This window comes from Tamandua tetradactyla, chromosome 18 (assembly GCF_023851605.1).
Source record: "Tamandua tetradactyla isolate mTamTet1 chromosome 18, mTamTet1.pri, whole genome shotgun sequence".
Taxonomy (NCBI): Eukaryota; Metazoa; Chordata; class Mammalia; order Pilosa; family Myrmecophagidae; genus Tamandua; species Tamandua tetradactyla.
This window is the reverse complement of record NC_135344.1, coordinates 37379489-37406931: the sequence shown is the minus strand read 5'-3', so window position 1 is coordinate 37406931 and position 27443 is coordinate 37379489. Positions and strand designations below refer to the sequence as shown.

At 37.6% G+C, this 27443-nt stretch overlaps 1 protein-coding gene across 1 annotated transcript in view; it reads right to left on the bottom strand.

Moving 5' to 3' along the window:
• Positions 1 to 27443, bottom strand: part of EPG5 (ectopic P-granules 5 autophagy tethering factor) — a 152860-nt gene that overhangs the window by 106605 nt on the left and 18812 nt on the right. Inside the window, exons 8-11 of the mRNA XM_077135572.1 lie at positions 23397 to 23511; positions 22401 to 22551; positions 6345 to 6500; positions 2237 to 2394 (exon numbers count right to left, since the gene is read on the bottom strand). Coding sequence (XP_076991687.1) covers positions 2237 to 2394; positions 6345 to 6500; positions 22401 to 22551; positions 23397 to 23511 — 580 coding nt within the window. The remainder of the gene's footprint in view (positions 1 to 2236; positions 2395 to 6344; positions 6501 to 22400; positions 22552 to 23396; positions 23512 to 27443) is intronic.

Here is a 27443-nt window from a genome sequence, read left to right as displayed (position 1 = left end):
TGAGCCAATTTTTAACGGTCACTGTTGAAAAGTTCGCTAATTAGAAAATATTCAAATTAAAAGTTAAAATTTGTTTATTAGGAACTACCTGTAATTTCAGGCTCACTTTGTCCTCATAATAAATATGAACTGACTATATAAAGGATAAGAACTTTCATATTTAGAAAATAAAAACCAAGGTAAAACAAAAAGTTTAAATCTTCCATAAATACAATAAAAATTAAGCTTCCCAACAAAATGTGGTATAAGAAAGATTAAGCAAATGAGAAGTTAACTGCAAATTAGAGCAGGAAGATTAAATTTTGCAAAGGCCCCACCCTCAAGGGTAGAACCTAATGAGCAGGTGAAACTTCTCTACAGTGTGACAATAACATGTGTGCCAGACCACAGAGGTCATGAGATGGCTAGAGATAAAGAGCCTGGAGTCAAGAACCAATTTCCAACAGTGGGATCCCAAGTTCTGTAGGGAGGCAAGGCCAGTCCTACATCAAATTCATTACAAAGCTGAATTGTTAAACTGCTACATCTGCCACAAAGTGCTTTAACACATAGTCTAGCAGGCAGTAACTACTCACTGAAGGGAGATGAAGAAACAAAGGAGACCCAGCCAAGACTCCACAGTGTAAAGACGTGGTGCTATCCATCTCAGGCACTTCCAAAGGAAATGCCTTTTTCAGTGTTAACTGTTTCAGCTACAGAATTAGCTGCCAGGGAAACAGGTAAAGACTGTGAAACTCTCTCATCAGCTCACTTGAAAGTCCAAGTACGACTCTGGACTACTCTAATGTAACCCTCTCCCCAAGTCAGCAGAAGTATTTTACGAAGTAGAACAATGTGAAGGACTTCAAACCAGAACTATCACTAAAAAGCCAGATTCTTTTTATTTCTTTTTCTTGAGTGATGCAAATGTTCTAAAAATGATCATGGTGATAAACACACAACTATGTGATGATACTGCGAGCCACTGATTTTAACTAGGTCAAGAATGTTTATATGTTTATTTGTTGCTTACAATAAAAGTATTAAAATTAAAAAAAATTTAAAAAGTGTTAAATGCAGCTAAAGATGTGCTTTGAATAATACATATTTAAATGAATAGTAGAAAGGCATAAAAGATACAAATTTAATGAGCTAAGCAGAAAAAGAACAACAGAGTAAACACACAAAAAAGCAGTAGGACACATATAATAAGCAGAGAAAGAATGTTTAGTTTGCTACTGCTGCTGGAGTGTATATGCCAGAAATGGGTTAGCTCATATATAGGGGATTTATTAAGTTGCAAGTCTACAGTTCTTAGGCCATAACAATGTCCAAACTAAAGCATCCAGAGAAAGATACCTTGACTCAAGAAAGGTCAATGGCATCTGGAACACCTCTGCCAGCTGATGTCCATTAATTTTTAAAGTTTATTGTTTTCTTTTAAACGATATAGACGTTTAAAAATTGAGAAAACAGAATTTTCTGTTGGCATTTTTAAAAATCCTGTATTTTGGTTTGTTTTCTACCAGCTTTTTATTTTAATGTACAGAGTGACTCTAAAAATAATTCTAATGTATATATCCAATTAAGTAATCGGATTTTTCTTGTTTTTAACATAATTATAACAAAAGCAAATAAATACCCTATAGTTGAGTGGTGGTATGACATTAAAGCTTACTAGGTTTTCACAAAAATTACTTTACAATACACCTGTTTACATCTTTACTTAGTTGATTCAAAAATTACAACTTCAAAAAAGTTATACAAGATATCATTGACACAGATGGGGAAAAAAATCTTGAAAAATTTCTAGACAATTAATACATGCCAATCTGACTATATACTAGAGTAATTTCACAAACACATATAAAAGGTGCTTTTTAAAAGTTAGCAGGTGGGTCACCGTGGCTCAGCAGGCAGAATTCTTGCCTGCCATGCTGGAGACCCAGGTTTGTTTCCCAGTGCCTGCCCATGCAAAAAAAAAAAAAAAAAAAAAAAGTTAGAATATTTTGTTTATGGACAGTTTGGGATGAATAAAATTTGGATTTAAAATATGTCAAATACTATCCAATAAACCAAGACAAATAAGCAGACTCTCAAATTTCAAAATCATTATACATAAGTTACACAGAGTAACACAATCTCGTATTCATTTTAAAAGTAAAAAGAATAAAGTGATAAGGAGAAAAAGCACATAAAGGTAGAAAGGGATGAATGCCACACATTTTTCAATAAGCCAGGTCAGGGGTGGCTGTACCTTGGAGCTGCTTCTTGCAGTCAGCAGCCTGGAGGGTGGTGCAGAGCTTCTCCAGATTTCCACTGTCCGCCTGGTGCATGAGGTAGAAGAGTTTCCAGAGCATCTGGACTGATAGTGTCCCAAAGGGCATCTCAGACATAAAGAGCCAAATGCCTAGTCTGTATGTTTTAAAGAGCAGGAATGATTTTTTATATTAGTCTGTGTCACCACACTAAGAAAGTAGGCAAACTTTCAGCTCTGACAAGAAAAAAAAATCATAAATCACACTACAGCAATTTTTCTAACACATTTCTGTCATAAACACCTCAAGCATGAAAACAATACAGCAAATACTCAAGCAACAATTACTCTGTGCCAGCATTACTATAATTACATAGATAGACAGAACAGATGATCTCAGCTCTTTTCATCCTCACTAAAATCCTGAGGCAAGTGCTATTATTGATATAATCCCCGATTTACACTTGAGGATATCGTGCAGAGAGAGAATAGTAAGAGGCAGAGCTGGGTTCTGAACCCAAGATTCTTTTACAATCCAGGTGGCAGAGAAGTTGCTACTGAGATGTGGATATGTGTGTCTGAGCATGCATACAGGGTCACATGCGTGCACGCACACCCACACCCACACACGTGCAGTGGGTGGGTAGGTAGGTATCAAAACCCTCCAGTGATTCCTCTGACCAATGAATGAAATCTAAACACCTCAGCCCAGCACTGAAAGACTTCTACCAGACAGCTGACCAAACACGAGCCGTCTCTGCAGTCAGAATATTTTACCATTCCAACCAAACCTGAAGATACCCTTCTGCCTCCAAGCTGACACCCCTCCATTTGTGTAGCATTCCTCTGATTTACTCTTTAGTACTATCACAGAGCTTCATTCATACCTGACTTTGGCATTATTATACCTTTTATCACTGGTTCTCACACTTCAGTGAACATAAAAATCACTTGGAGACTTTGTGAAAAATGCAGAGCCCCAAGTCCCACCCACAGAGATCATAATTTTGTAGGTCTCAGCTGGGGCCCAAGAATTTGCACTTTTTACATTTACCCCAGGTAATTAAGATCCAAGTGATTCTTAAACCATACTGGAGGAAGCACCTTGAGTTACTATAACTAATGTACACAGATGCCCTCCCCACTAGTCTCCAAGCAATTTGAGCAGAAATCAGGTCTTGTTCATCTTTATATAAACCAGTATGTAACACTGTATTTTAATTATCCAGTATCTAAACCAGCATCTTGAAAACAACCAATACTCAATAAATGCTTAGTAAAAGTTTATGTGAACTTTATCTCAATAAAACAGAATATAAAGAAAAAAACATTAAAAAAATAAAAAAATAGGTAGGCACTCCAAACGGTTACTATATTTTGATCACAGCTACAACTTGGTCAACTACAAATAAGCTAAGTTTATTAAGAAAAGAAATGAAATGAAATGAAACAGAGCATGCCTAATCCCACAGGATGCTGCTGGCCCAAACCTACCAGTGACCTCGACTCTGGAAAAGCAACAGCTAGACTGCTGAGCAGAAACTTCTGAGTTCATGTAGGCCAGGCTTCTGTCTTAGTAATTATTCTAACACCTCACATGGGAACTGACACTGTTTTAAAGGATCGCAAAACACTGGGGGAAAATTGCAGAGGCCTTAAAAGTAACATCACAAAATGAAACACTTTTCAAGTTATAAATTTCCCTATGTAACAAATAGGCAGAAAATCACAGCTTAAGTTTTTGTTGTCTATTATTTGTTTTTGTGGTTGTTTTGTTTTGTTTTGAGGGATACAAATTTCCAAAGAAATGCCAAATAAATCTAAATTTCATGGCTTCAAATATCTGGTTCTAATTTATTTCCTAAAATATATCATTACTCAACATCAATACCTCTCAACAGTTTAAAAATTTAAAGTAATCATCATCTTTGTGGAATACATAAATATTGTTACAGGCAGGGTTCACAGCTCAGTATAAAGGAGCTAATAAGTAAACAGGACAGCTAAGCCAGCACAAGAACCACTGACAGGCAGTCAGAGATGGAAGAATCTTCTCACGCACTAGAATGGCTCCCACAGGCCAGTACTGCTGGGCTCACAGACATTTGCACATCAATGTTCACAGCATTATTCACAATTGCCAAAAGACAACCCAAGCATCCATCAACAGATACATGAATAAATAAAATGTGGTATATACATACAATGGAATATTATTTAGCATTAAGAAGGAATGAAGTCCTAAAGCACGCAACATGAACCCTAAGAATATTTTAAGTGAAATGTCAGACACAAAAAGAAAATAATGTATGATCTCATTGATATGAATTAATTATAATATATAAACTCATAGACATAAAATACAGAATATAGGTTACCATGACATAGAATAAGGCTAAAGAATGGGGAGCAGTTGCTTAATATGTGCAGAACGTTTAACTAGGTTGAACATACACTTTTGGGAATAGACAGAGGTAATGGTAGCATGTTATTGTGAGAATAATTAACAACACCAAATGGTTTGTAAATGTGGTGGAAAGGGGATGTTTACAGTCATGTATGTTGCCAGAAAGAAAGTTGGAGGTTAAAACGTGGGAATATACAACACAGTGAATCTTGCAGGGGACAATGCCAATGATTAACAGCACAAATATAAAAGTTCTTTCATGAACTAGGACAAATGTACAACACTGTTACAAGAAGGTAACAATAGAGGGATATATGGGGGGGAAAGTACCTACTGCAAACTATGGACTACAGTTAACAGTAATTTTTAATACTCTTTCATCAATAATAACAATTGTACCATAACAATACTGTGGTCAACAACATGGGAGGGGGCAAGAGGTAGAGAGGATTTGGATTTTATTTTTATTTCTTTTCTGGAGTAATGAAAATGTACTAAAATTGATCATAGGGTTGTATGCACAACTATGATGATACTGTGAGCCAGTGACTGCATACTTTAGATGGTTTGTATGGTGTGGGACTATATCTCAATAAAACTGCATTTAAAAAGAAAACAAAGAAAAAAAGAAGAAAGAAAAGTTGCTAAGCCCAAGTTCTATTTATTATTTACCTCAGACTCATGCCTTCTGAGTGCTAAGAGTACTAAAACAGCCAAGGAGTTTGATCTCTCTGTAAGTGAGGAGTTACTCTGTCCTTCAACTGAAACCACACAAGGACACTACCACTTACACTAGAAAGTCCTTCATAATTTAAAAAGTATTTCCATATGTTATCTTGTTTCATCCTCATAAATTATCTATGAAGTCACTGGAACAGGTAGCATCTTTATAATCATCTCCATTTTACAACTAAAGAAAATGAGACCACTGATATTAAGTGACTTGCCCCAGGTTAAAGTAAATGGGAGACTAAGACACAAACTAACTACATGACACACAATAACCAAAGGCTGAACCTAAGAGCCCCATCACAAAAGGGAGTTTAGACAGTTCAGAGGAAGACAAAAATGCAGGGGAGCAAGCAGCCGAAGAGTGGAGCTGGGGAGAGGTCAGAGGCTGACCAACAGCTCCTAGTGGAGGGTGCAATGCTATGGCACAACCTACTCCTACACTTCACTAGAGGCTCAGGAAGCAGTGTGCAATGAACTGCTATGCACCTACTATTGTATCCCAGGCCATAATGGTGGCAAAGATGGCATGATCAGAAGACAGTATTTATACAATCAAGACAAGGGATCACAATCCATGGCAGTCCTAGATCTTAAAACTCCTTACAGTAAGACAGCATGAACAAAGTCAGCAAGTGTACCATTTACTAAGCACTTATTTTGCTTCATTATGCTTTGATGTTTAACAAAATTCGTCCTTGTTTCCCAAGGTTACCCCAAAAGTTAAGGGTGGTGAAGGTCAGCCATCAGAATTGGTTATTTTAAGACTGAAAGAAACCTGCAAGAGATGATTTCAGCCAACAGGGAATACACTACAGCTAAATAAGAAAACTAAGACCCAAGAATTTTCCCAAGATAAGAAATAGATGAAAGACATTATTATAAGAGTTCTACTTCAGTCAATGACTTTCACTCCAAGCTTTCTCACTAGCCAGGGGGCTATCTCAAAATAATTATCACCATACTTCTTACCTTTTAGCTTTCAGTACATGTAGGACAGACCTCAAAAACAACTCATCAAATTCAACCTGTAGTTTCTCCATGGAGTAGGGCTGCATATCCAATCCCAAGCCTTGGTTGTGACTTACATACTGTGCCCAATGGTCACTCACATATCCAAGTGTCATCCTGAACATGATAAAAGATAATACATCACTTTTCACTAATTGAATATTTGCATCTTAATATTACATTTGAAGCATTACATTATTCAATATATATTTACTGAGCACCTACTATCTTCCAGGCTCTGTGGGTAATACAATGGGGAAAAAACACCAAAGACCAAACCCTTATCCTTATGGAGCTTACATTTACTGGGGGGCAAAGAAACAGTAAACAAAACAAAGCAAAATATATAATCTGCCACACGGTAACAGGCGGTACAGAGAAAAGTAAAGCAGAGGAGGGGAATAAGGTATGACTGATGTTGGGGGGAGCAGTAGTAAGAGGGTTGGTTGGGAGTAGAAGAGGGCTCACTGAGTAAAGACATTTGAGTAAAAGACCTGAAGAATGTGAAGAGTTAGTCACAAGATAACTAAGGAAGGAGTGTCCAGGAAGAAGAAACAACCACTGGGAAGGCTCCAAGGTGAATTCGGTATGTTTGTAGAAGAGCAAGATGGCCAGTGTGCTAAAGGAGAATAGTGAGAGGGAAACTGGCTGGGGAGGAAATCAGAATGGTGACAGGAAACCAGACCTTGAAGGGCCCTGTAGGTCACTGTGAGGACTCTTGCTTTTACTGACTGATATGGAGAGCACAGGAGGGTCTTCAGCAGAAGAGTGAAACTGAGTTGACACACAATTTAAAAGCAACACTCATGCAGTTTTCAGAATACACTGGGATAGGTAGAGGTGGGGTTGGGCAAGGGAAGAAGCAGGAAGATAAGTTAGGGGCTATTGTGATAATCAGGTGAAAAGTGACTATGGAATGAACTTGGGTGGTAAGCAGTGAAGATGGTGAGAAGAGGATGGATTCTGGAAATAGCATTTTTCATGATTCAAAGTGATGCGTATCTTTCACACTTTAATGTCTCCAAAACTGAACTGTGTAATAAAATTTATGGTATGCCATAATTTTGCAGCATTACTTCTTAGTGGCACATAAAATACATTTTTAGGATTGGTAGGATTTTAGATTTGATGAAAGATGGTATTTTGAAGGTAAAAATGATAGAATTTGCTGTGAACTGGATGTGGAGTTTAAAAGAAATAAAAAACCTAGGATGACACCAAATTCTTCAGCCTGAGCAACTAAAAGAATAGTTGCCATTTATTAAAATTGGGAAGACTGTGGGAACAGTATTTGGGGAGGTATGGAGAAAGAGCTCAGTTTGAGAATATTATATCAAGATGCTCATGAGTAATCTAAGAGGAGGTGCTGAGGTGGCAGCTTGATATCCAAGTTTATAAGAAGCAGGGGCTAGAAATTTAACTGAGAAATATAAGAGTACATATTTGATGTTTAAAGACATGAGAATGAATGAGATCCTAAGACATGAGTTTGGATAAAGAGAAAAGACCCATGTCTTAGTCCTGAAGTACTTCAACATTAAGAGGTCTAGGAAGTGAGAATCAAGCAAACAATGAGGCAGAAAATGAACAGCCAGTAAAATGGAGGAGAAACAAGAAAAAGTGTGGCATCCTGAAAGTCAAGCAAAGAAAATGTTTTAAGAAAAAAGTGATTAACTATGTGAAAGGTTGCTTTGTACAGTATGTAAAAGATGTCAAGTAGAATGAAGATTTAGAATTGACAACTGTTGATAGTAACACAAAGTTCATTAACACCTTTCATAAGAGATGTTTGGGCATGGCTGGCATAAGCTGAATTGTGATGAGTTCAAGTGAGAATGGAGGGAAAACTGTTTCACAATTAGAAAGTTTGAGAAGAATCTACAATAGATACAAAGAAAAGCAAGAAAGTGGAAAAACCAAGAAAGGAAGCGTAATACAGTATACCACACTGCTCAGTACTATTACATAGAAATATGGTAAATGCTCAATTTTAATCTTAAAACAATAACATTATCTTCCCTAGAGCTATGAAGAGATGAAAATGAAAAGGTACATTCCTAGCACATGGGACGTACTCAATCATATATCCTATATGCGAGCCCAAGGACAGAAATAGCAAACTGATAGCTGAACTTTTAATAATAACATGTTTAATAATAACACTTGACTTTTAAGAAATTACTCTCCAAGTAACAACCATTTCTCCTCCCACCTTCTCATTTTCATAACCGTTCCTGAAGGATTTCTCTAGGGCTTAAAAGTAACACCTAAAATATAAAGAAGGATATGATATATTAATAAAAGAGATAATTCACCAAGAAGAAATAATGATCATAAATATCCATGCTCCTAATCAAGTGCCTCATTAGGCAAACACTGGCAAAACTGAAGGGAGTAATAGACAACTCTACCATAATGGTGGGAGACACCACTCTTTCCAATAGACAGAACATCTGAACAGAGGATCAAGAAAGACAACAGAGATACAAAATAATATGATAAATAAACTAGACCTAACAGACTTATAGAGAACGTTGCAAAACACTAAGATAAACATTCTTCTCAAGTGCTCACGGAACATTCTCCAGGACAGACCATATGCTGGGGGCGCAAAACAGGCCTTAATAAATTTTAAAAGACTAAAATTATACAAAGCACCTTCTCTGGTCATAATGGAATGAAGTAGGAAATCAATAACAAATGATGACTAGAAAATACACAAACATAAGGAGGTTAAACAATACACTCAGACAATAAGTGGGTCAAAGAAGAAGTTGCAAGAGAAATCAGTAAATAACTCAAAATGAAAGTAAACAAGAACACAATGTATCAAACCTTATGAGATTCAGGGAACGCACTGCCGAGAAGGAAATTTATAGCCCTAACTGCCTATATTAAAAAGGAAGAGAGAGCTAAAATCAAAGACCTGAACAAGTGGAGAAACTAGAGAAAAAAACAACAAACTAATCCCAAAGCAAGCAGAAGGAAATAACAAAGATTAGATCAGAAATTAATGAAATGGAGAATAAAAAAGACAGAGCATTTTGAGAGGCTGTTTTATTTATCTATAACCTGCTATTCAGAGATAAGAACTAAGCCAAACAGGTCAGGATTAAGGTAGTTCAGAACACATGGGTAAGGAAGACATTATCTGTATTTTAGAACCACACCTACTCTTTGAGACCAAAGGAAGAAAGGTTTATTTTGTCTGAAACCTAAATTTCCTGTAGCACATAATCTAATTTAGCCTGTCAGGATTGTTCATTTGAATAACTGAAACACAGGGAGCCCAGAATAAAAATGAGGGCCTTTAATTCTATACAGCTTAATGTAATGCCTGGATACATCCTAGAATATATTAAGCAGATAATAAAAAAGTATTGGTAAAGTCCATTGAGGGATGGGAGAAAAAATACGTAACCATTAAGCTTAACCATCAAGGAATTCCCTGATACTGTTTCAAACGTCAGCGACACCCAAATCAATAGGCCAAGCCCTTGATTTTGAGGCTTACTCTTGTGAAACTTATGTAGGTAGCAGAGAAGCTTAGACTACCTACAGGTATGACTAAGAGTTACTTCTGGAGGGCCTCTATTGTTGCTCAGATGTGGCCTCACTCTCTCTAAACCCAACTCTGTAAGTGAAATCATTGCCCTCCCCTCTACATGGGACATGACATCTAGGGGTAAAAGTCTTCCTGGCAGCCTGGGAGATTCCCAAAGGATGAGTCCAGCCCTGGCACTGATTGTGGGATCAACAATTCCATCCTCACCAAAAGGGAGAAAAGAAGTGTAACTAATAAATTATCAGTGGCAGAGAGAGTTCAAAAAGAGTCAAAAGGCTACTCTGGAGGTTGCTCTTATCATAGCCTGTCAAACCCCAATCAGGACCGTTCCAACCAATGCTAAAGAACACCTAGGGCAATATATAAGATTCCACTAGGGTTCCATGCACTAGAGTAACTTTCAAGAAACCTACAACCTCCAGATGGGTCTCTGGACCAGATAAGTCCTGAAACCTAGGAAGCCCAGCCTCTCCAGAACATCAGAGAGTTTCATCTCCCTACCCCATATTATTGACAGACCCTTCCAACATGAAAAAGTTAGAATAGCCATAGCCCAAACACCCCTAAAGAGGGGGAGAGAAAGAGCAAAGGTGATGGTGGACTTATACAGGGAGACAGGATTTAACAAATAAAGATGACTGCTGAATCATTAAATTGATATCTCTATCTCTTTTAGTCTCCAGTATCTTATAGCAACTAGAAGTAAAAACCTAAAATTGTGGAATTATAACCCTGACCAAACTCAGAAATTTGTTGTACAACTAATTGTTGTGATATACTTTGAAATGTATTGCTTTTATGTATACATGTTTTTTAAAGAGAAGGAGTATAAAAGAGAAGATAGCATTTAACAAATAAATGTGACTGCTAAATCACTGTATTGATATTTCTGTTGGTCTCCAGTATCTTGGTGCAGCTAAAAGAGAAAATGAAAAATCATGGAACTGTAACCCATACCAAACTTTAAAATCTGTTCTACAACTACTTGTTAAAATGTACTTGGGAGCCGAGCCGCCCGACCTCCTTCCCCCCTCTCTTTCTCCGCCGGCCCGCCGCGCGGCGCCCACGCCCCGCAGCAGCCGAGCCGCCCGACCTCCTTCCCCCCTCTCTTTCTCCGCCGGCCCGCCGCGCGGTGCCCACGCCCCGCAGCAGCCGAGCCGCCCGACCTCCTTCCCCCCCCTCCTCACCCTTCTGCTCCGGCTGCTCTCCAACCACCACGATGCCCTCTTCCCCTGCCTTCACCGTGCTCCTCCGCCACCAGCCTCGACAGCCTTGCCGCCCTCACCTTTCCTCCTCCAGAACAGTTACTGGGGGAGTGGAGATAATACAGAGCAGCTCCCGGAGCCACGAGGGAGATCAAAGGGACAGCGTACCCCATCCTGGAACGGCTGACTATCTGGGAGAACCAGCTCCGGTGAAATCACCAAGGGGCACGGGCTTTCCTGGGTGGGACGGCAAGCGACCGGAGTCCCTCCCTTCCACCTTCCCAGGCCAGCTGGTAGAATTGGACAGGCGGTCCCCTTAGGCCGCGGCGGCTGGTGCCCCCACCACACGAGGCCCCCCGGAACAACTGAGATAGTTGGGTCGGAAATCCCCAGACTGCGGAGAACAGTGACCGGGGGATCCCTTCCAAACACGTGACTCCCCCGTCGGCTGGGAACAGTGCACTCTCCCGGGCTGCGACAGCTGGCGCCCTCCCGCCACGCTTGGTGCCCCGGGCCGACTAGCTAATTTGGCCGGACGCTCTCCTGTGCTGCGACGGCCGGCGACCCTCCCCGCATTCGGAACCCCAGGCCGGCTGGCATTCTTCCAAGACGCTTCGGCTGCCGAACCTCCCCAACGGCGAGAATTTTCCAGAGTTAAAGGACCTACAGCAACTTTCACTGGTGGAACCCACAGACAAACGTGTGCCATGAGCGCCACCTACTGGGCAGGATAAGAAAAACAGAACCAAGAGATTGCATAGAAAAATCTTTCAACCTGTGGGGTCGAACACCCAGGGAAATCTGACTAAATGCCCAGACGCCAGCAGAAGATAACGGATCACGCTCAGAAAATTGAACATATGGCCCAGTCAAACGAAGAAACCAATAGTTCAAATGAGATACAGGAGCTGAAACAACTAATGCTGAATATACGAACAGAAATGGAAAACCTCTTCAAAAACGAAATCGATAAATTGAGGGAGGACATGAAGAAGACATGGGCTGAACATAAAGAAGAAATAGAAAAACTGAAAAAACAAATCACAGAACTTATGGAAGTGAAAGATAAAGTAGAAAAGATGGAAAAAACAATGGATACCTACAATGACAGATTTAAAGAAACAGAAGATAGAATTAGTGATTTGGAGGATGAAACACCTGAATTCCAAAAAGAAACAGAAACTATCCGGAAAAGAATGGAAAAATTTGAACAAGGTATCAGGGAACTCAAGGACAATGTGAACCGTACAAATATACGTGTAGTGGGTATCCCAGAAGGAGAAGAGAGGGGAAAAGGAGGAGAAAAACTAATGGAAGAAATTATCACTGAAAATTTCCCAACTCTTATGAAAGACCTAAAACTACGGATCCAAGAAGTGCAGCGCACCCCAAAGAGATTAGACACAAATAGGCGTTCCCCAAGACACTTACTAGTTAGAATGTCAGAGGTCAAAGAGAAAGAGAGGATCTTGAAGGCAGCGAGAGAAAAACAATCCGTCACATACAAGGGAAACCCAATAAGACTATGTGTAGATTTCTCAGCAGAAACCATGGAAGCTAGAAGACAGTGGGATGATATATTTAAGTTACTAAAAGAGAAAAACTGCCAGCCAAGACTCCTATATCCAGCAAAATTGTCCTTCAAAAATGAGGGAGAAATTAAAACATTCTCAGACAAAAAGTCACTAAGAGAATTTGTGACCAAGAGACCAGCTCTGCAAGAAATACTAAAGGAAGCACTAGAGTCAGATACAAAAAGACAGAAGAGAGAGACATGGAGAAAAGTGTAGAAAGAAGGAAAGTCAGATATGATATATATAATACAAAAGGCAAAATGGTAGAGGAAAATATTATCCAAACAGTAATAACTCTAAATGTCAATGGACTGAATTCCCCAATTAAAAGACATAGACTGGCAGAATGGATTAAAAAACAGGATCCTTCTATATGCTGTCTACAGGAAACACATCTTAGACCCAAAGATAAATATAGGTTGAAAGTGAAAGGTTGGGAAAAGATATTTCATGCAAACAACAACCAGAAAAGAGCAGGAGTGGCTATACTAATATCCAACAAATTAGACTTCAAATGTAAAACAGTTAAACGAGACAAAGAAGGACACTATATACTAATAAAAGGAACAATTAAACAAGAAGACATAACAATCATAAATATTTACGCACCGAACCAGAATGCCCCAAAATATGTGAGGAATACACTGCAAACACTGAAAAGGGAAATACACACATATACCATAATAGTTGGAGACTTCAATTCCCCACTCTCATCAATGGACAGAACATCTACACAGAGGATCAATAAAGAAATATAGAACCTGAATATTCCTATAAATGAACTTGACTTAACAGACATTTATAGGACATTACATCCCACAACAGCAGGATACACCTTTTTTTCAAGTGCTCATGGATCATTCTCAAAGATAGACCATATGCTGGGTCACAAAGCAAGTCTTAACAAATTTAAAAATATTGAAATCATACACAACACTTTCTCGGATCATAAACGAATGAAGTTGGAAATCAATAATAGGCGGAGTGCCAGAAAATTCATAAATACATGGAGGTTCAACAACACACTCTTAAACAACAAGTGGGTCAAAGAAGAAATTGCAAGAGAAATTAGTAAATACCTAGAGGCAAATGAAAATGAAGACACAACATATCAAAACTTATGGGACGCAGCAAAGGCAGTGCTAAGAGGGAAATTTATTGCCCTAAATGCCTTTATCAGAAAAGAAGAAAAGGCAAAAATGCAGGAATTAACTGTCCACTTGGAAGAACTGGAGAAAGAACAGCAAACTAATCCCAAAGCAAGCAAAAGGAAAGAAATAACAAAGATTAGAGCAGAAATAAATGAAATTGAAAACATGAAAACAACAGAGAAAATCAATAAGACCAGAAGTTGGTTCTATGAGAAAATCAACAAGATTGATGGGCCCTTAGCAAGATTGACAAAAAGAAGAAGAGAGAGGATGCAAATAAATAAGATTAGAAATGAAAGAGGAGACATAACTACTGACCTCACAGAAATAAAGGAGGTAATAACAGGATACTATGAACAACTTTACGCTAATAAATACAACAATTTAGAAGAAATGGACAGGTTCCTGGAAAGACATGAACAACCAACTTTGACTCAAGAAGAAATAGACGACCTCAACAAACCAATCACAAGTAAAGAGATTGAATTAGTTATTCAAAAGCTCCCTAAAAAGAAAAGTCCAGGACCAGACGGCTTCACATGTGAATTCTATCAAACATTCCAGAAAGAATTAGTACCTACTCTCCTCAAACTCTTCAACATAATCGAAGTGGAGGGAAAACTACCTAATTCATTCTATGAAGCCAACATCACCCTCATACCAAAACCAGGCAAAGATATTACAAAAAAAGAAAACTACAGACCAATCTCTCTAATGAATACAGATGCAAAAATCCTCAATAAAATTCTAGCAAATCGTATCCAACAACACATTAAAAGAATTATACATCATGACCAAGTAGGATTCATCCCAGGTATGCAAGGATGGTTCAACATAAGAAAATCAATTAATGTAATACACCATATCAACAAATCAAAGCAGAAAAATCACATGATCATCTCAATTGATGCAGAGAAGGCATTTGACAAGATTCAACATCCTTTCCTGCTGAAAACACTTCAAAAGATAGGAATACAAGGGAACTTCCTTAAAATGATAGAGGGAATATATGAAAAACCCACAGCTAATATCATCCTCAATGGGGAAAAATTGAAAACTTTCCCCCTAAGATCAGGAACAAGACAAGGATGTCCACTATCACCACTATTATTCAACATTGTGTTGGAAGTTCTAGCCAGAGCAATTAGGCAAGAAAAAGAAATACAAGGCATCAAAATTGGAAAGGAAGAAGTAAAACTATCACTGTTTGCAGACGATATGATACTATATGTAGAAAACCCAGAAAAATCCACAATAAAATTACTAGAGCTAATAAATGAGTACAGCAAAGTAGCAGGCTACAAGATCAACATTCAAAAATCTGTAGCTTTTCTATACACTAGTAATGAACAAGCTGAGGCGGAAATCAAGAAACGAATCCCATTTACAATCGCAACTAAAAGAATAAAATACCTAGGAATAAATTTAACCAAAGAGACAAAAAACCTATATAAAGAAAACTACAAAAAACTGTTAAAAGAAATCACAGAAGACCTAAATAGATGGAAGGGCATACCGTGTTCATGGATTGGAAGACTAAATATAGTTAAGATGTCAATCCTACCTAAATTGATTTACAGATTCAATGCAATACCAATCAAAATCCCAACAACTTATTTTTCAGAAATAGAAAAACCAATAAGCAAATTTATCTGGAAGGGCAGGGTACCCCGAATTGCTAAAAACATCTTGAGGAAAAAAAAACGAAGCTGGAGGTCTCGCGCTGCCTGACTTTAAGGCATATTATGAAGCCACAGTGGTCAAAACAGCATGGTATTGGCATAAAGATAGATATATCGACCAATGGAATCGAATAGAGTGCTCAGATATAGACCCTCTCATCTATGGACATTTGATCTTTGATAAGGCAGTCAAGCCAACTCACCTGGGACAGAACAGTCTCTTCAATAAATGGTGCCTAGAGAACTGGATATCCATATGCAAAAGAATGAAAGAAGACCCATCTCTCACACCCTATACAAAAGTTAACTCAAAATGGATCAAAGATCTAAACATTAGGTCTAAGACCATAAAACAGTTAGAGGAAAATGTTGGGAGATATCTTATGGATCTTACAACTGGAGGTGGTTTTATGGACCTTAAACCTAAAGCAAGAACACTGAAGAAGGAAATAAATAAATGGGAGCTCCTCAAAATTAAACACTTTTGTGCATCAGAGAACTTCATCAAGAAAGTAGAAAGACAGCCTACACAATGGGAGACAATATTTGGAAATGACATATCAGATAAAGGTCTAGTATCCAGAATTTATAAAGAGATTATTCAACTCAACAACAAAAAGACAGCCAACCCAATTACAAAATGGGAAAAAGACTTAAACAGACACCTACCAGAAGAAGAAATACGGATGGCCAAGAGGCACATGAAGAGATGCTCAATGTCCCTGGTCATTAGAGAAATGCAAATCAAAACCACAATGAGATATCATCTCACACCCACCAGAATGGCCATTATCAACAAAACAGAAAATGACAAGTGCTGGAGAGGATGCGGAGAAAGAGGCACACTTATCCACTGTTGGTGGGAATGTCAAAGGGTGCAACCACTGTGGAAGGCAGTTTGGCGGTTCCTCAAAAAGCTGAATATAGAATTGCCATACGACCCAGCAATACCATTGCTAGGTATCTACTCAAAGGACTTAAGGGCAAAGACACAAACGGACATTTGCACACCAATGTTTATAGCAGCGTTATTTACAATTGCAAAGAGATGGAAACAGCCAAAATCTCCATCAACAGAAGAGTGGCTAAACAAACTGTGGTATATACATACGATGGAATATTATGCAGCTTTAAGACAAGATAAACTTATGAACCATGTAATAACATGGATGGACCTAGAGAATATTATGCTGAGTGAATCCAGCCAAAAACTAAAGGACAAATACTGTATGGTCCCACTGATGTGAACGGACATTCGAGAATAAACTTGAAATATGTCATTGGTAACAGAGTTCAGCAGGAGTTAGAAACAGGGTAAGACAATGGGTAATTGAAGCTGAAGGGATACAGACTGTGCAACAGGACTAGATACAAAAACTCAAAAATGGACAGCACAATAATACCTAATTGTAAAGTAATCATGTTAAAATACTGAATGAAGCTGCATCTGAGCTATAGGGTTTTTTTTGTTTTTGTTTGCTTGTTGGTTTGTTTGTTGTTGTTGTTTTTTACTATTACTACTACTTTTATTTCTTTTCTTTATATTAACATTTTATATCTTTTTCTGTTGTGTTGCTAGTTCCTCTAAACCGATGCAAATGTACTAAGAAACAATGATCATGCATCTATGTGATGATGTTAAGAATTACTGAGTGCATATGTAGAATGGTATGATTTCTAAATGTTGTGTTAATTTCTTTTTTTTTTTCTTTCCGTTAATAAAAAAATAAAAAATAAAAAAAAAAAAAAAAATGTACTTGGGGCGGTGCAATGGTGGCTCAGTGGCAGAATTTTCGCCTGCCATGCCAAAGACCCAGTGCCTTACCATCCAAAAAAAAAAATGCTCTTGGAAATTCATTGATTTTTTTGGATATATATATATACATTATATTTCACAATAAAGAAAAAAAGTTAAAAAAAAAAAAAAACTACCAACACTGGGTCTAGGATAAATTAAAATGCAAGGTAAAAGATGACAGTGTATGCATTCCAGACCTTCAATTACTATATGAGATCAAAAAACAGAGAAGTTTCTTATGTTTAGAACCTAAATTTCCTTTAATACATAATCTAAATCAATCTCCCTGGATAGTTCATTTAAACAACCCAAACTCCTGGAATCCAGAACAGGAATGAGGCTTTGTAATTCTCTACAGTACAATATAATATAAGGATACATCTCAGACTACGGCGGGCTGATAATTAAAAAGCATTGGTAGAGTCACTTGAGCATCTGAGAGGGAAAATAAAAGATATATATGAAACTATTAAACTCTTCCATCTGGGAAACCCCAGGTACCCTCCCAACCATTGGGAACTCCCCCCAAGAAAATAGGTCAAGCCCTGGATTTTGAGGCTTGCTCTTATGAAATTTATTTCTATAGAGGAGAAGCGTTGCTTCCAGAAAGCCTGTTTGTTACTCAGATGTGGCCCCTCTCTGCCCAACTCTGTTAGGAAAAGTATCGCCCTTCCCCCGCTTCATGGTACAAGTCGTTTAGGTGTAAAAATCTAACTGACAATGTGGTTCTTAACTCCCGGGGATGAGTCTGGCCCTGGAACCTTGGGATCGACAATGACTTCTTGACCAAAAGAGGGAAAAGAAGTGTAATAAAATAAGACATCAGTGGCCAAAATGCATTAGGTTTGCCTTCCTGGAACATATAATTCCCAGAGAGCTTCTAGGTCAGATAAATCCTGAAACTCAGAGGGAACAGCCTCTCCAGGATTATCACTTAATTATATTCCCCTATCTTTTTAAGTGGGCACCCCTTCTCAACATGAAAGTCAGAAAGGACATTCCTCTAAGATCCCTATAGACTGGGAGAAGGATAAAAGGAGGAGGAGGTATAACAGAAAATGGGATTCAACAAACAAGTATGGCTGCTGAATTACTAAATTAATACTCCTTCTGGCCTCCAGTGTTTTGGAGAAGCTAGAAGGAAAAATCTGAGATGATGGAATGGTAGCCCATGATAAATTCTGAGATCTGTTCTGGAGCTACCTACTGAAGTGTGCTTTGAAAATTATTGCTTTTTTCTTTCTTTGCTTTGTATATGTGTTATATTACACAATTTAAAAATGTTAAAAATATCTTTAACAAAAAAAATCTGACCAAACACCCTTGAAAAAGGAGCTTGTGATCAGAAACAGATACGAAGAAGGTTCTAGGGTATCAGCAAGGTTGTAACTTAGCAGGTGGTTTGCTCTGTAACTGTTTGTTAAACTATACTTCAAAATGTGCTCTAATAACTACTTGTTAAACGGTACTTTGAAATTTATCACTTTTCTGTATATATGTTATATTTCACAATAAAAAATGTTAAAAAAAAAAAAAAAAAAAAAACTAGCAACAAAGAAAAGCCCAGGACTGCACAGCTTCACAGGAAAGTTTTACCAAGCATTTCAAGAAGAATTAATACCATTCCTTTGCCCCAACTCTTCAAAGAAAACTGAAGTTCACTACCTAGCTCATTCTCTGAAGTCATCATCACCCTAACACCAAAGCCAGATACTACAAGAAAAGAAAATTTCAGACCAATCTCCCTCATGAATATAGATGCAAAAATCCTCAACAAAATACTTGCAAATTAAACCCAACAGCTTAAGAGAATTACATACCATGACCAAGAGGGTTTTATTCTAGGTATGCAAGGGTAGTTCAACACAAGAAAATCAAATAATGTAATATGCCATATTAACAAATTAAAAGGGAAAAACCACAAGATCATGTTGAGAGATGCAGAATTCAGCATCCTTTCATGATAAAAACACTTTAAAAGGTAGAAATTGAAGGAAGCCTCCTCAACATGATAAAGGGCCTGTTGGGAAACACACAGTTAACATCATATTCAATGGTGAGAGACTGAAAGCTTTCTCTCTAAGACTGGGAACAAGACAAGGATGTCCACTGTCACTATTGCTATTCAATATTGTGCTAGAAGTTCTAACTAGAGCAACAAGGTCAGAAAAAGAAATAAAAGGCATATAAATAGGAAAGAAGGACATAAAACTGTTACTATTTGCAGATGGCATGATCGTATATTTGGAAAATTCTGAAAAAATGACAGCAAAGTTACGTGAGCTAAAAAGCAAGTTCAGCAAAGTGCCAGGATATAAGATCAACATGCAAAAATCAGTGGTGTTTCCATACACTGAGGAGGAAATCAAGAAAAAATTCCATCAACAATAACACCTAAAAGAACTAAATATCTAGGAATAAACCTAACCAAGGATGTAAAGGACTTGTACACAAAAACAATAAAACATTGCTAAAAAAAAAAAACAAAAAACAGGTGGAAAGACATTCTATGTTTTCTGTGTTCATGGACCGGAACGCTACATGTTGTTAAGTGGTCAATCCTACCAAACTGATCTACAGATTCAATGCAATACCAATTAAAATTCCACAAACTACTTGAAGAAATGGAAAAGCTAATTATCAATTTTATGTGGACGGGTAAGAGGTCTTGAATAGCCATAAAAACATCTTGAAAAAAGACGAATCAAGTGGAACCTACAATGTTTCCTGACTTTAAAGCATATTATAAAGTCACAGTGGTCAAAACAACATGGTACTGGCATAAAGGTAGACATAATGATTAATGGAATTAAACTGAGAACTCAGAAATAGACATTTAGATCTACAGTCAACTGATTTTTGACAAGGGTCTCAAGACCACTCAACTGGACAGTAGTGTATTCAATAAATGGTTTGAGGAACTGGATATCCAAAATCAAAAGAATGAAACAGGACCCTAACTCATATCCTATTCAAAAATTAACTCAAAATGGATCAAAGACCTAAGTATAAGGACCAGCACACATAAAACTCCTAAAAAAACTGTAGGGTTACATCTTCAAGATCTAGTGATAGACAGTAGTTTCTCAGACTTTACACCCAAAGCCCAAGCAACAACAACAAAAAAATAAATAAATGGGAACTCCTCAAAACTGAATACTTGAGTGCTTCAAAAGATCTTGTCAAAAAGGTAAAAGGCAACCAACTCAAAGGAAGAAAATATTTGGAAACCACATTATCTGATAAGAGTTTGATATCCAGTATATATAAAGAAATCCTACAACTCAACAATAAAAAGACAAACCAGCCAAATAAAAAATAGGCAATAGACACTTTTCCTGAAGAAGAAATACAAACAGCTAAAAAGTACATGAAAAGATGCTTAACTTCATTAGCTGAAATGCAAATCAAAACCACAATGAGCTATTATCTCACACCTACTAGAATGACCATTATAAAACTAGGAGGAGACTACAAGTTTTGGAGAGAATGTGGAGAAACTGGAACAACTTATTCACTGCTGGTGGGAATGTAAAATGGTACAACCATCGTGGATGATGTTTGGCGGTCCCTCAGGAAGTATAGAGACGCCTAACAACCTGGCAATCCTGCAACTGAGGAAAATCTGAAAAAACAGGAATGCGAGCAGACATCTGCACACCAGTATTCAAATCAGCATTATTTACAATTACCAAAAGATGGAAACATGTATCTATCAATAGATGATTGGATAAACAAAATGCAGTAAATATATACAATGAAGTATTATTCAGGAGTAAGAAGGGATGAAGTCCTGAAGCACATGACAACATGGATGAAACTTGAGGGCATTATGTTAAGTGAAATAAGTTAAGACATAAAAAGACAGATATTGTACAATTAGATTAGAGCTTTCTTTTTTATTTTTATTTCTTTTCTGGAGTAATGATAATGTTCTAAATTTGATCATGAGGATGTATGCACAACTATGTGATGATACTTCACATGATTTATATGGTATAGGAGTATATCTCAATAAAATTGCATTAAAAAGAAAATGATCCCCAGCATTTCCAAGAATCCTGTAATCATTTACCTAGTTTTATAAAACTGATAGATATATATACTTATATATATATATATCTAAAATAAATTAATTAAAATCAATTTTTTTTTTGAAACAAAACAGGAACGGAGAAAGTTTTCTTTTTTTTCCTTCTTATTCTGAATGAAAGAAATAATTTGCTGAAGGGAATGATTCAGTAAAGAAAGAAAAACTCATGAGGCATAAAAGAGGCTATAAAATTAAGTCAGAGAAAAGCAGTACATATTTTCAAGATTTATTCAAACACTTGACAATAAAAACATAAACCCACTTTTCACTCAAATAAATGATAATGCTTTCCCAGTTGAAATATAATAGCTGCTGTTTGACAATTCTTTTCAATTTTTTAAATGGCACTTAATAGTAATTGGAATAAGCATAAATATGACAGAGCTGTAACCCACACCAAAATTTAAAATCTGTTCTATAACTACTTGTTAAAATGTACTTGGAAATTTATTGCTTTTTTGTATATAGGTTATATTTCACAATAAAAAAAAGTTAAAAATAAATAAATAAATAAATAAATAACCAGAACAAGAAAAAAAAGAATAAGAACGAAAATAGGAAACAAAGACCCAAAAGGGCTGCTGCCAATTTTTTGTAGCTAAGCTCCAATTCCAGGGCAAAAATTAGGAAGTAGGAGAGAAAGGCAAAGCAAGGAGAAAGTGCCTAAATTTTCCATGACCTCTTTTCTCTGGCCCAGAGTTCAGCCCAGAGCAGCTTTGAGGATCTAGACTGAAGGAAGATATCTAGCAAACCAGTTAAATTTAAGATAATTTAACTAAATGGGAAGAATTTACAAAATTTCCATTGAGTAGAAAGTGGAAAAAACTTACTTTTACGAAAAATGATACAAAAGAATACAACTACAATAACCACCATCTCCAAATATGCAGGGTCTGTGTCCAACCAGGACAAAAGGAAACAGAGATGGATGTACTAATAACAACATTACCTGATCATATAGCCAATTCGTTTCACAAACTGCCTATAGCGTGCTCTATTAAAGGTTTCTAAACCTACTGCCAGAAGTTCCACTAATGAGTTAGCAAAGGCAAAAATTTTCATCATCTCTTGAGGTCTTGTTGTTTCTGGTAAATAATCACCTATAAGATAATAAAAGAAAAGGAAAAACATATAATTACCATAGAAAACAGTGAAGAAACAGGTGTAAATACTTCAAAGAAGAAATGAGAACATCAAGAAAGCAAAGTCAGTAGGAATTAAATTCCATTACTCACATTCCTAAATCAGCATGAAATGGGAAATTCAGACAAAGTGCAAAATTAAAACAATTTATTAAAGTTGGGCAATGTATTAGGGTGCTCTAAAGAAGCAGAACCAACAGGATATGTATGTGTATATTATAGGTACAAGTATATAAATATGAGATTTATTACATTTATATACTCATGCAACCATAGGGATTGGCAACTCTGATAAAAATTTCAATGAATTCCCCAGGAGAAGCTGGCAGGCTGAAATAGAGATAGAAAGTCTTCTTTCTGATTGCTGAAATCATCAGTTCTCTCTTTAGGGCCTTCAACAGATTGAATGAGACAACTCTCATCACTAAAAGCAATCTCCTTTGTTGACTGCAGTTGCAATCAGACATGGAAGCAATCAACTGATTGATGACTTAAATCCATGAAATACCCTAACAGTAACTATCAGGCCAGTACTTGCTTGGACACCATAAACTAGCCAACGTGGCACCATAATCAGCACAGGCAATATGCAAGTTAATTGACATTCTCATATTTAAGCATGTAAGCATATAATTACAAACACAGAGAAAGGAAGGAAATTTAGCAAGGTAATGTAGTCATTTCTCTGTAGTAAAGCTAGGGCAAAAGAAACCTCAATCAACAGCCTGCAAAGAAGTAAGACTTGATGCTGAGGTCCCATGTTTGCCACTATATTTTACATATGACAAAATAAATTTATTTACCTTTTGTTTTAAACCCAAGAAGATGTTGAAAGAGTTCATGAAATGGAAACTGTGATAAAAGCATAACCAAGTCATCTTCATTAAGGAGAATCCAACTAGTCTCAGGGTCTTCATCCTAAGGGAAAATAGGCAAAATCATGTTGGCTGGTTTGATGAGATCACCTCCATGCTCGAGAGTTACAGGGGTAAATTATCACAGGTCTCAATACATGTGGTTCACCTGTGGGTCTTCATGGACTTTCCTCCAAGACAGATTGTAGTCTCAGGTCCACAGAAGGGCTGTAAATCACCTGAAATTGTAGGCACCATTTAACGTGTACCTGAGTCAGTTTCATTCTTCCATGGGTGAAAGTGCTCTAAGTTTCCATTCCAAAGAAGGTTCTTAAAAAAAAAAACTACTCTACTGTGGAGAGCTTATTCTAAAGTACGGGGCTTTGACAACATCACTCAAAGAACAGCATACTACAGTCCAAATTACTCTAGCATTTAGAATAATCAGGAAGCAACTAGTATTTCTTAAGGATGACTAAAGTTCTGTTCTCAATTAAGTGCTGCTGAAAGCAGGATAAAAATTAAAAGTCACACATAGGAATTATATAGGGAAAAATCCATGTTTGCTTGTTTTTTATTATAGAATATTCAAGTTGACTTGTGTTCTAAGATATGCTACATTCAAAAAAGAGTGCTATAATGCATGTAACTAGGTGGATGAACCTTAAGGACTGTATGTTGAATGAAATTTCAGGAACAAAAAGACAATTATTATTGTGCCTCAACCATATGGACTAACTATAATATAAAAACTTGGTGAACTGAAGTCGCGAACACGGGTTATCAGGTTGGGGCCTATTGTAAAGGGTCCTAGACAGTAAGCTCTTACAGCAATCATGTGTATTCAGGAGGTGTAACTATTATTTTTGAATTCTGAGATAATGAGCAGTTGTTTATATCCTGGTTGTTCCCAGAAACTTTGGGTATTTAAGTGACACATGAGACTCAGAGTTAAAGCTCTGAAGCTATGAATGTCAGCAATACCCCATACAGGAAGTGTATAAAAAGTTGAAAAAGGGATGAGACTTCAATGAAGCTAATCTGGATAGGACTAAGGTAAATCAGATACAGGGTAAAGGATGGTATCATCCATATTTTAAAACTTCAACTTCTGTGTGAGACAAAAAGGAGAGATGTTTATTTGGTGCAAAATTTATATTTTGGGTAGTGCATTTCCTAATTTAACTTGTATGGTCAGTTTAGTTAAATACCATAAGTACACAGAATCTTGAATAGGACGTGGGATTTTGTTGGTTTGTCCAGGTTAGTATGATGCCTCAATATAATCCACAGTAATCTGGGCAGTGAATAAAGAAGTATTTGCAAAGTCCCCTTGGGGGACTGGAAGAAAGAAAGAAACATTCAACGTCCCCATATGGAGAATTTCTGATATTCTCACAGAGGGGACAGCCAAATCAATAGCCTGAGCACCCGATCTTGGAATTCACCTTTATGAAACTTATTCCTGCAAAGGATAGGCTAAGCCTACTTAAAATTAGGCCTAAGAGTCGCCCCTAGACACCCTGTATTGTTGCTCAGATGTGAGTTCTCTTTCTAAATCAACTCAGCAGGTGAACTCACTGCCCTCCCTCCTACGTGGGACATGACTCCCAGGGATGTAAATCTCCCTGGCAATATGAGACAGAAATCCCAGGATGAGCTGGGACCCAGTCATCAAGTGATTGAGAAAGCCTTCTTGACCAAAAGGGACAAGAAAGAAATGAGACAAAATAAAGTTTCAGTGGCTGAAAAATTTCAGAAAGGTTATCCTGGAGGTTATTCTTATGCACTATATATATATATATATATATATATATATATATATATATACACCTTTTTGGTTTATGGTATATTGGAGTAGCTGGAGGGAGGTACCTGAAACTGAGTATATATATATATATATATATATATATATATATATATACACCTTTTTGGTTTATGGTATATTGGAGTAGCTGGAGGGAGGTACCTGAAACTGAGCTGTGTTCCAGTAGCCTTGATTCTTGAAGACAATTGTATAAAGATGTAACATTTTACAATGTGACTGTGTGATTGTGAAAACCTTGTGTCTGTCGCTCCTTTTATCCAGGGTATGGAAAGATGAGTAAAAAAATGGGTAAAAATAAGTAAATGAATAATAGGGGTCAAAGGTTAAAATAAATTAAGTAGATGGAAATACTAGTGGTCAATGAGATGAGGGGTAAGGGGTATGGCATGTATGAGCTTTTTTCTTTTTCTTTTTCTGGAGTGACACAAACGTTCTAAAATATGATCATGGTGATGTATACACAATTATGTGATGATATTGTGACCCACTGATTGTACACCATGTATGGAATGTATGTGTCAAGATTTATCAATAAAAATATTTTTTAAAAAGGGGGTGCTATAAGAAGATCCAAAGATTCTGAAAAATATATCACCTCAATTTCAATAAGGAACTAATGGAATTCATTCATAATTTCTTCAAGCCACTTCAGATTTATCCTTTTATGGATCCAAAGTGATAAAAAAACAAGAGCCTCAGAAACTCAGCAGTTCTCACTCTGGCTGCTCATTAGAATCACCTGGGGCCTCTTGCGCTTCTCACCTCCTTGTGAAAGGGCCCAGTGTTGTTACATGTGTACCTCATAAATATTCTAACTGCTTACTCTATGCTATGCTGTAGCCTGGAATTCTTTCTCATGGTATGGCCAAGAACTTGGAAACCAAAATTGAGCAACATATTTTGGCAAGCCAGCCAGGAATGAGTTACCTTCTCCGACCATCAGGACTGGTACGTCGTTGCTATTGACCAGGAGGCTTGGCTGTGTGCTTTTGCCTTTTTCTTCTCACTTGGCTCACTGCTATCCTCTGCCACGTCCTCCTGCAACTCTGTGTCTCTAGGAATCTAAGGGCTCTAATCCATCTCTCCCAGGACATAAATTCGGTTCTCTATGAACCTTCCACTCCCTCCTCGGAGGTGGCAGGCACCCAGCTTTATGCTGTGTACATCCAAGAAGGCTCAGGGAGACAGGTGATACCACTTTTTGAGACCTGACTCAGGGCATCTCCCCATGTCCAGCAGAAGTCCAATGGCAGCCAAATCAAGTCCCCCCATCTTTCTCTCTCTCTTTTTCTCTCTCCCCACATTCTCTTTTCCTCGCCCCTGAGCACCCAGACCCTTCCTCCTGCTGAATTTGTTCCTCTCTACCTCTTCAACAGAGGTCCTCTCCCCAGCCTCCATGAGAATCTCCCTCTTACTCCTCTGTCTAGATTTCAATGCCTTCTAAGACATTCCATCTGTTGTAACAGAGGATTCTGGGCTAAAGATTCTTATACCAAACAAAGTATCCTCTTTAACATTCTAGGGAGTCATCTCTGGTTTATGCCCATGGAAATTCTCTACTTTCCAACAGGCATATCTCCCCTCCAGGCTTAACTGTTTAGTCTCTATTGAGACCCTCTGCAAACGTCTCCAGGCTGCCTGGTGACTGTACTCCCAGGGTTCTCAAGTGACTGGACCAGTGAAAAGGACTCCTAGCGAGCAATGCCCTGGAATTCCTCCAGGCAGGGCCCAGGAACACCCCTCACTCCCCCCACCAGGAAGCGTTAGGTCCAGGCATCGCTCAAGTAAAGTGTTGTATGGGATCTGAATCCCCAACCCCTTGAGAATGTTGTCCTGGAATTCTTCCAGGCAAGACCTGGGAAACCCCAGAAGCACAGGTCCAGACATTTCTCAGGAAAGGTGTCCCATGGGCAGGGGAAATAGTCAGAAATTCGCTATGCCCAGATGTTTATAGCTCTCTACCAAGACAAAGTCCTGAGAATGACTTGTCCCTTATAGTATGCCCATGACTCAATTTCCATTAGGAAAAAAGATCTTAATAATCCCTTTAAAACTTGTTGGCCAAAAGGCATGAGAATACGTACCACCATGCCAAAACGGTTATAATAAGCTAAAGGCGATCACTCAGGGGGAAGGGGAAAACCCAGCCCTGTTTCAGGGGAGGTTAG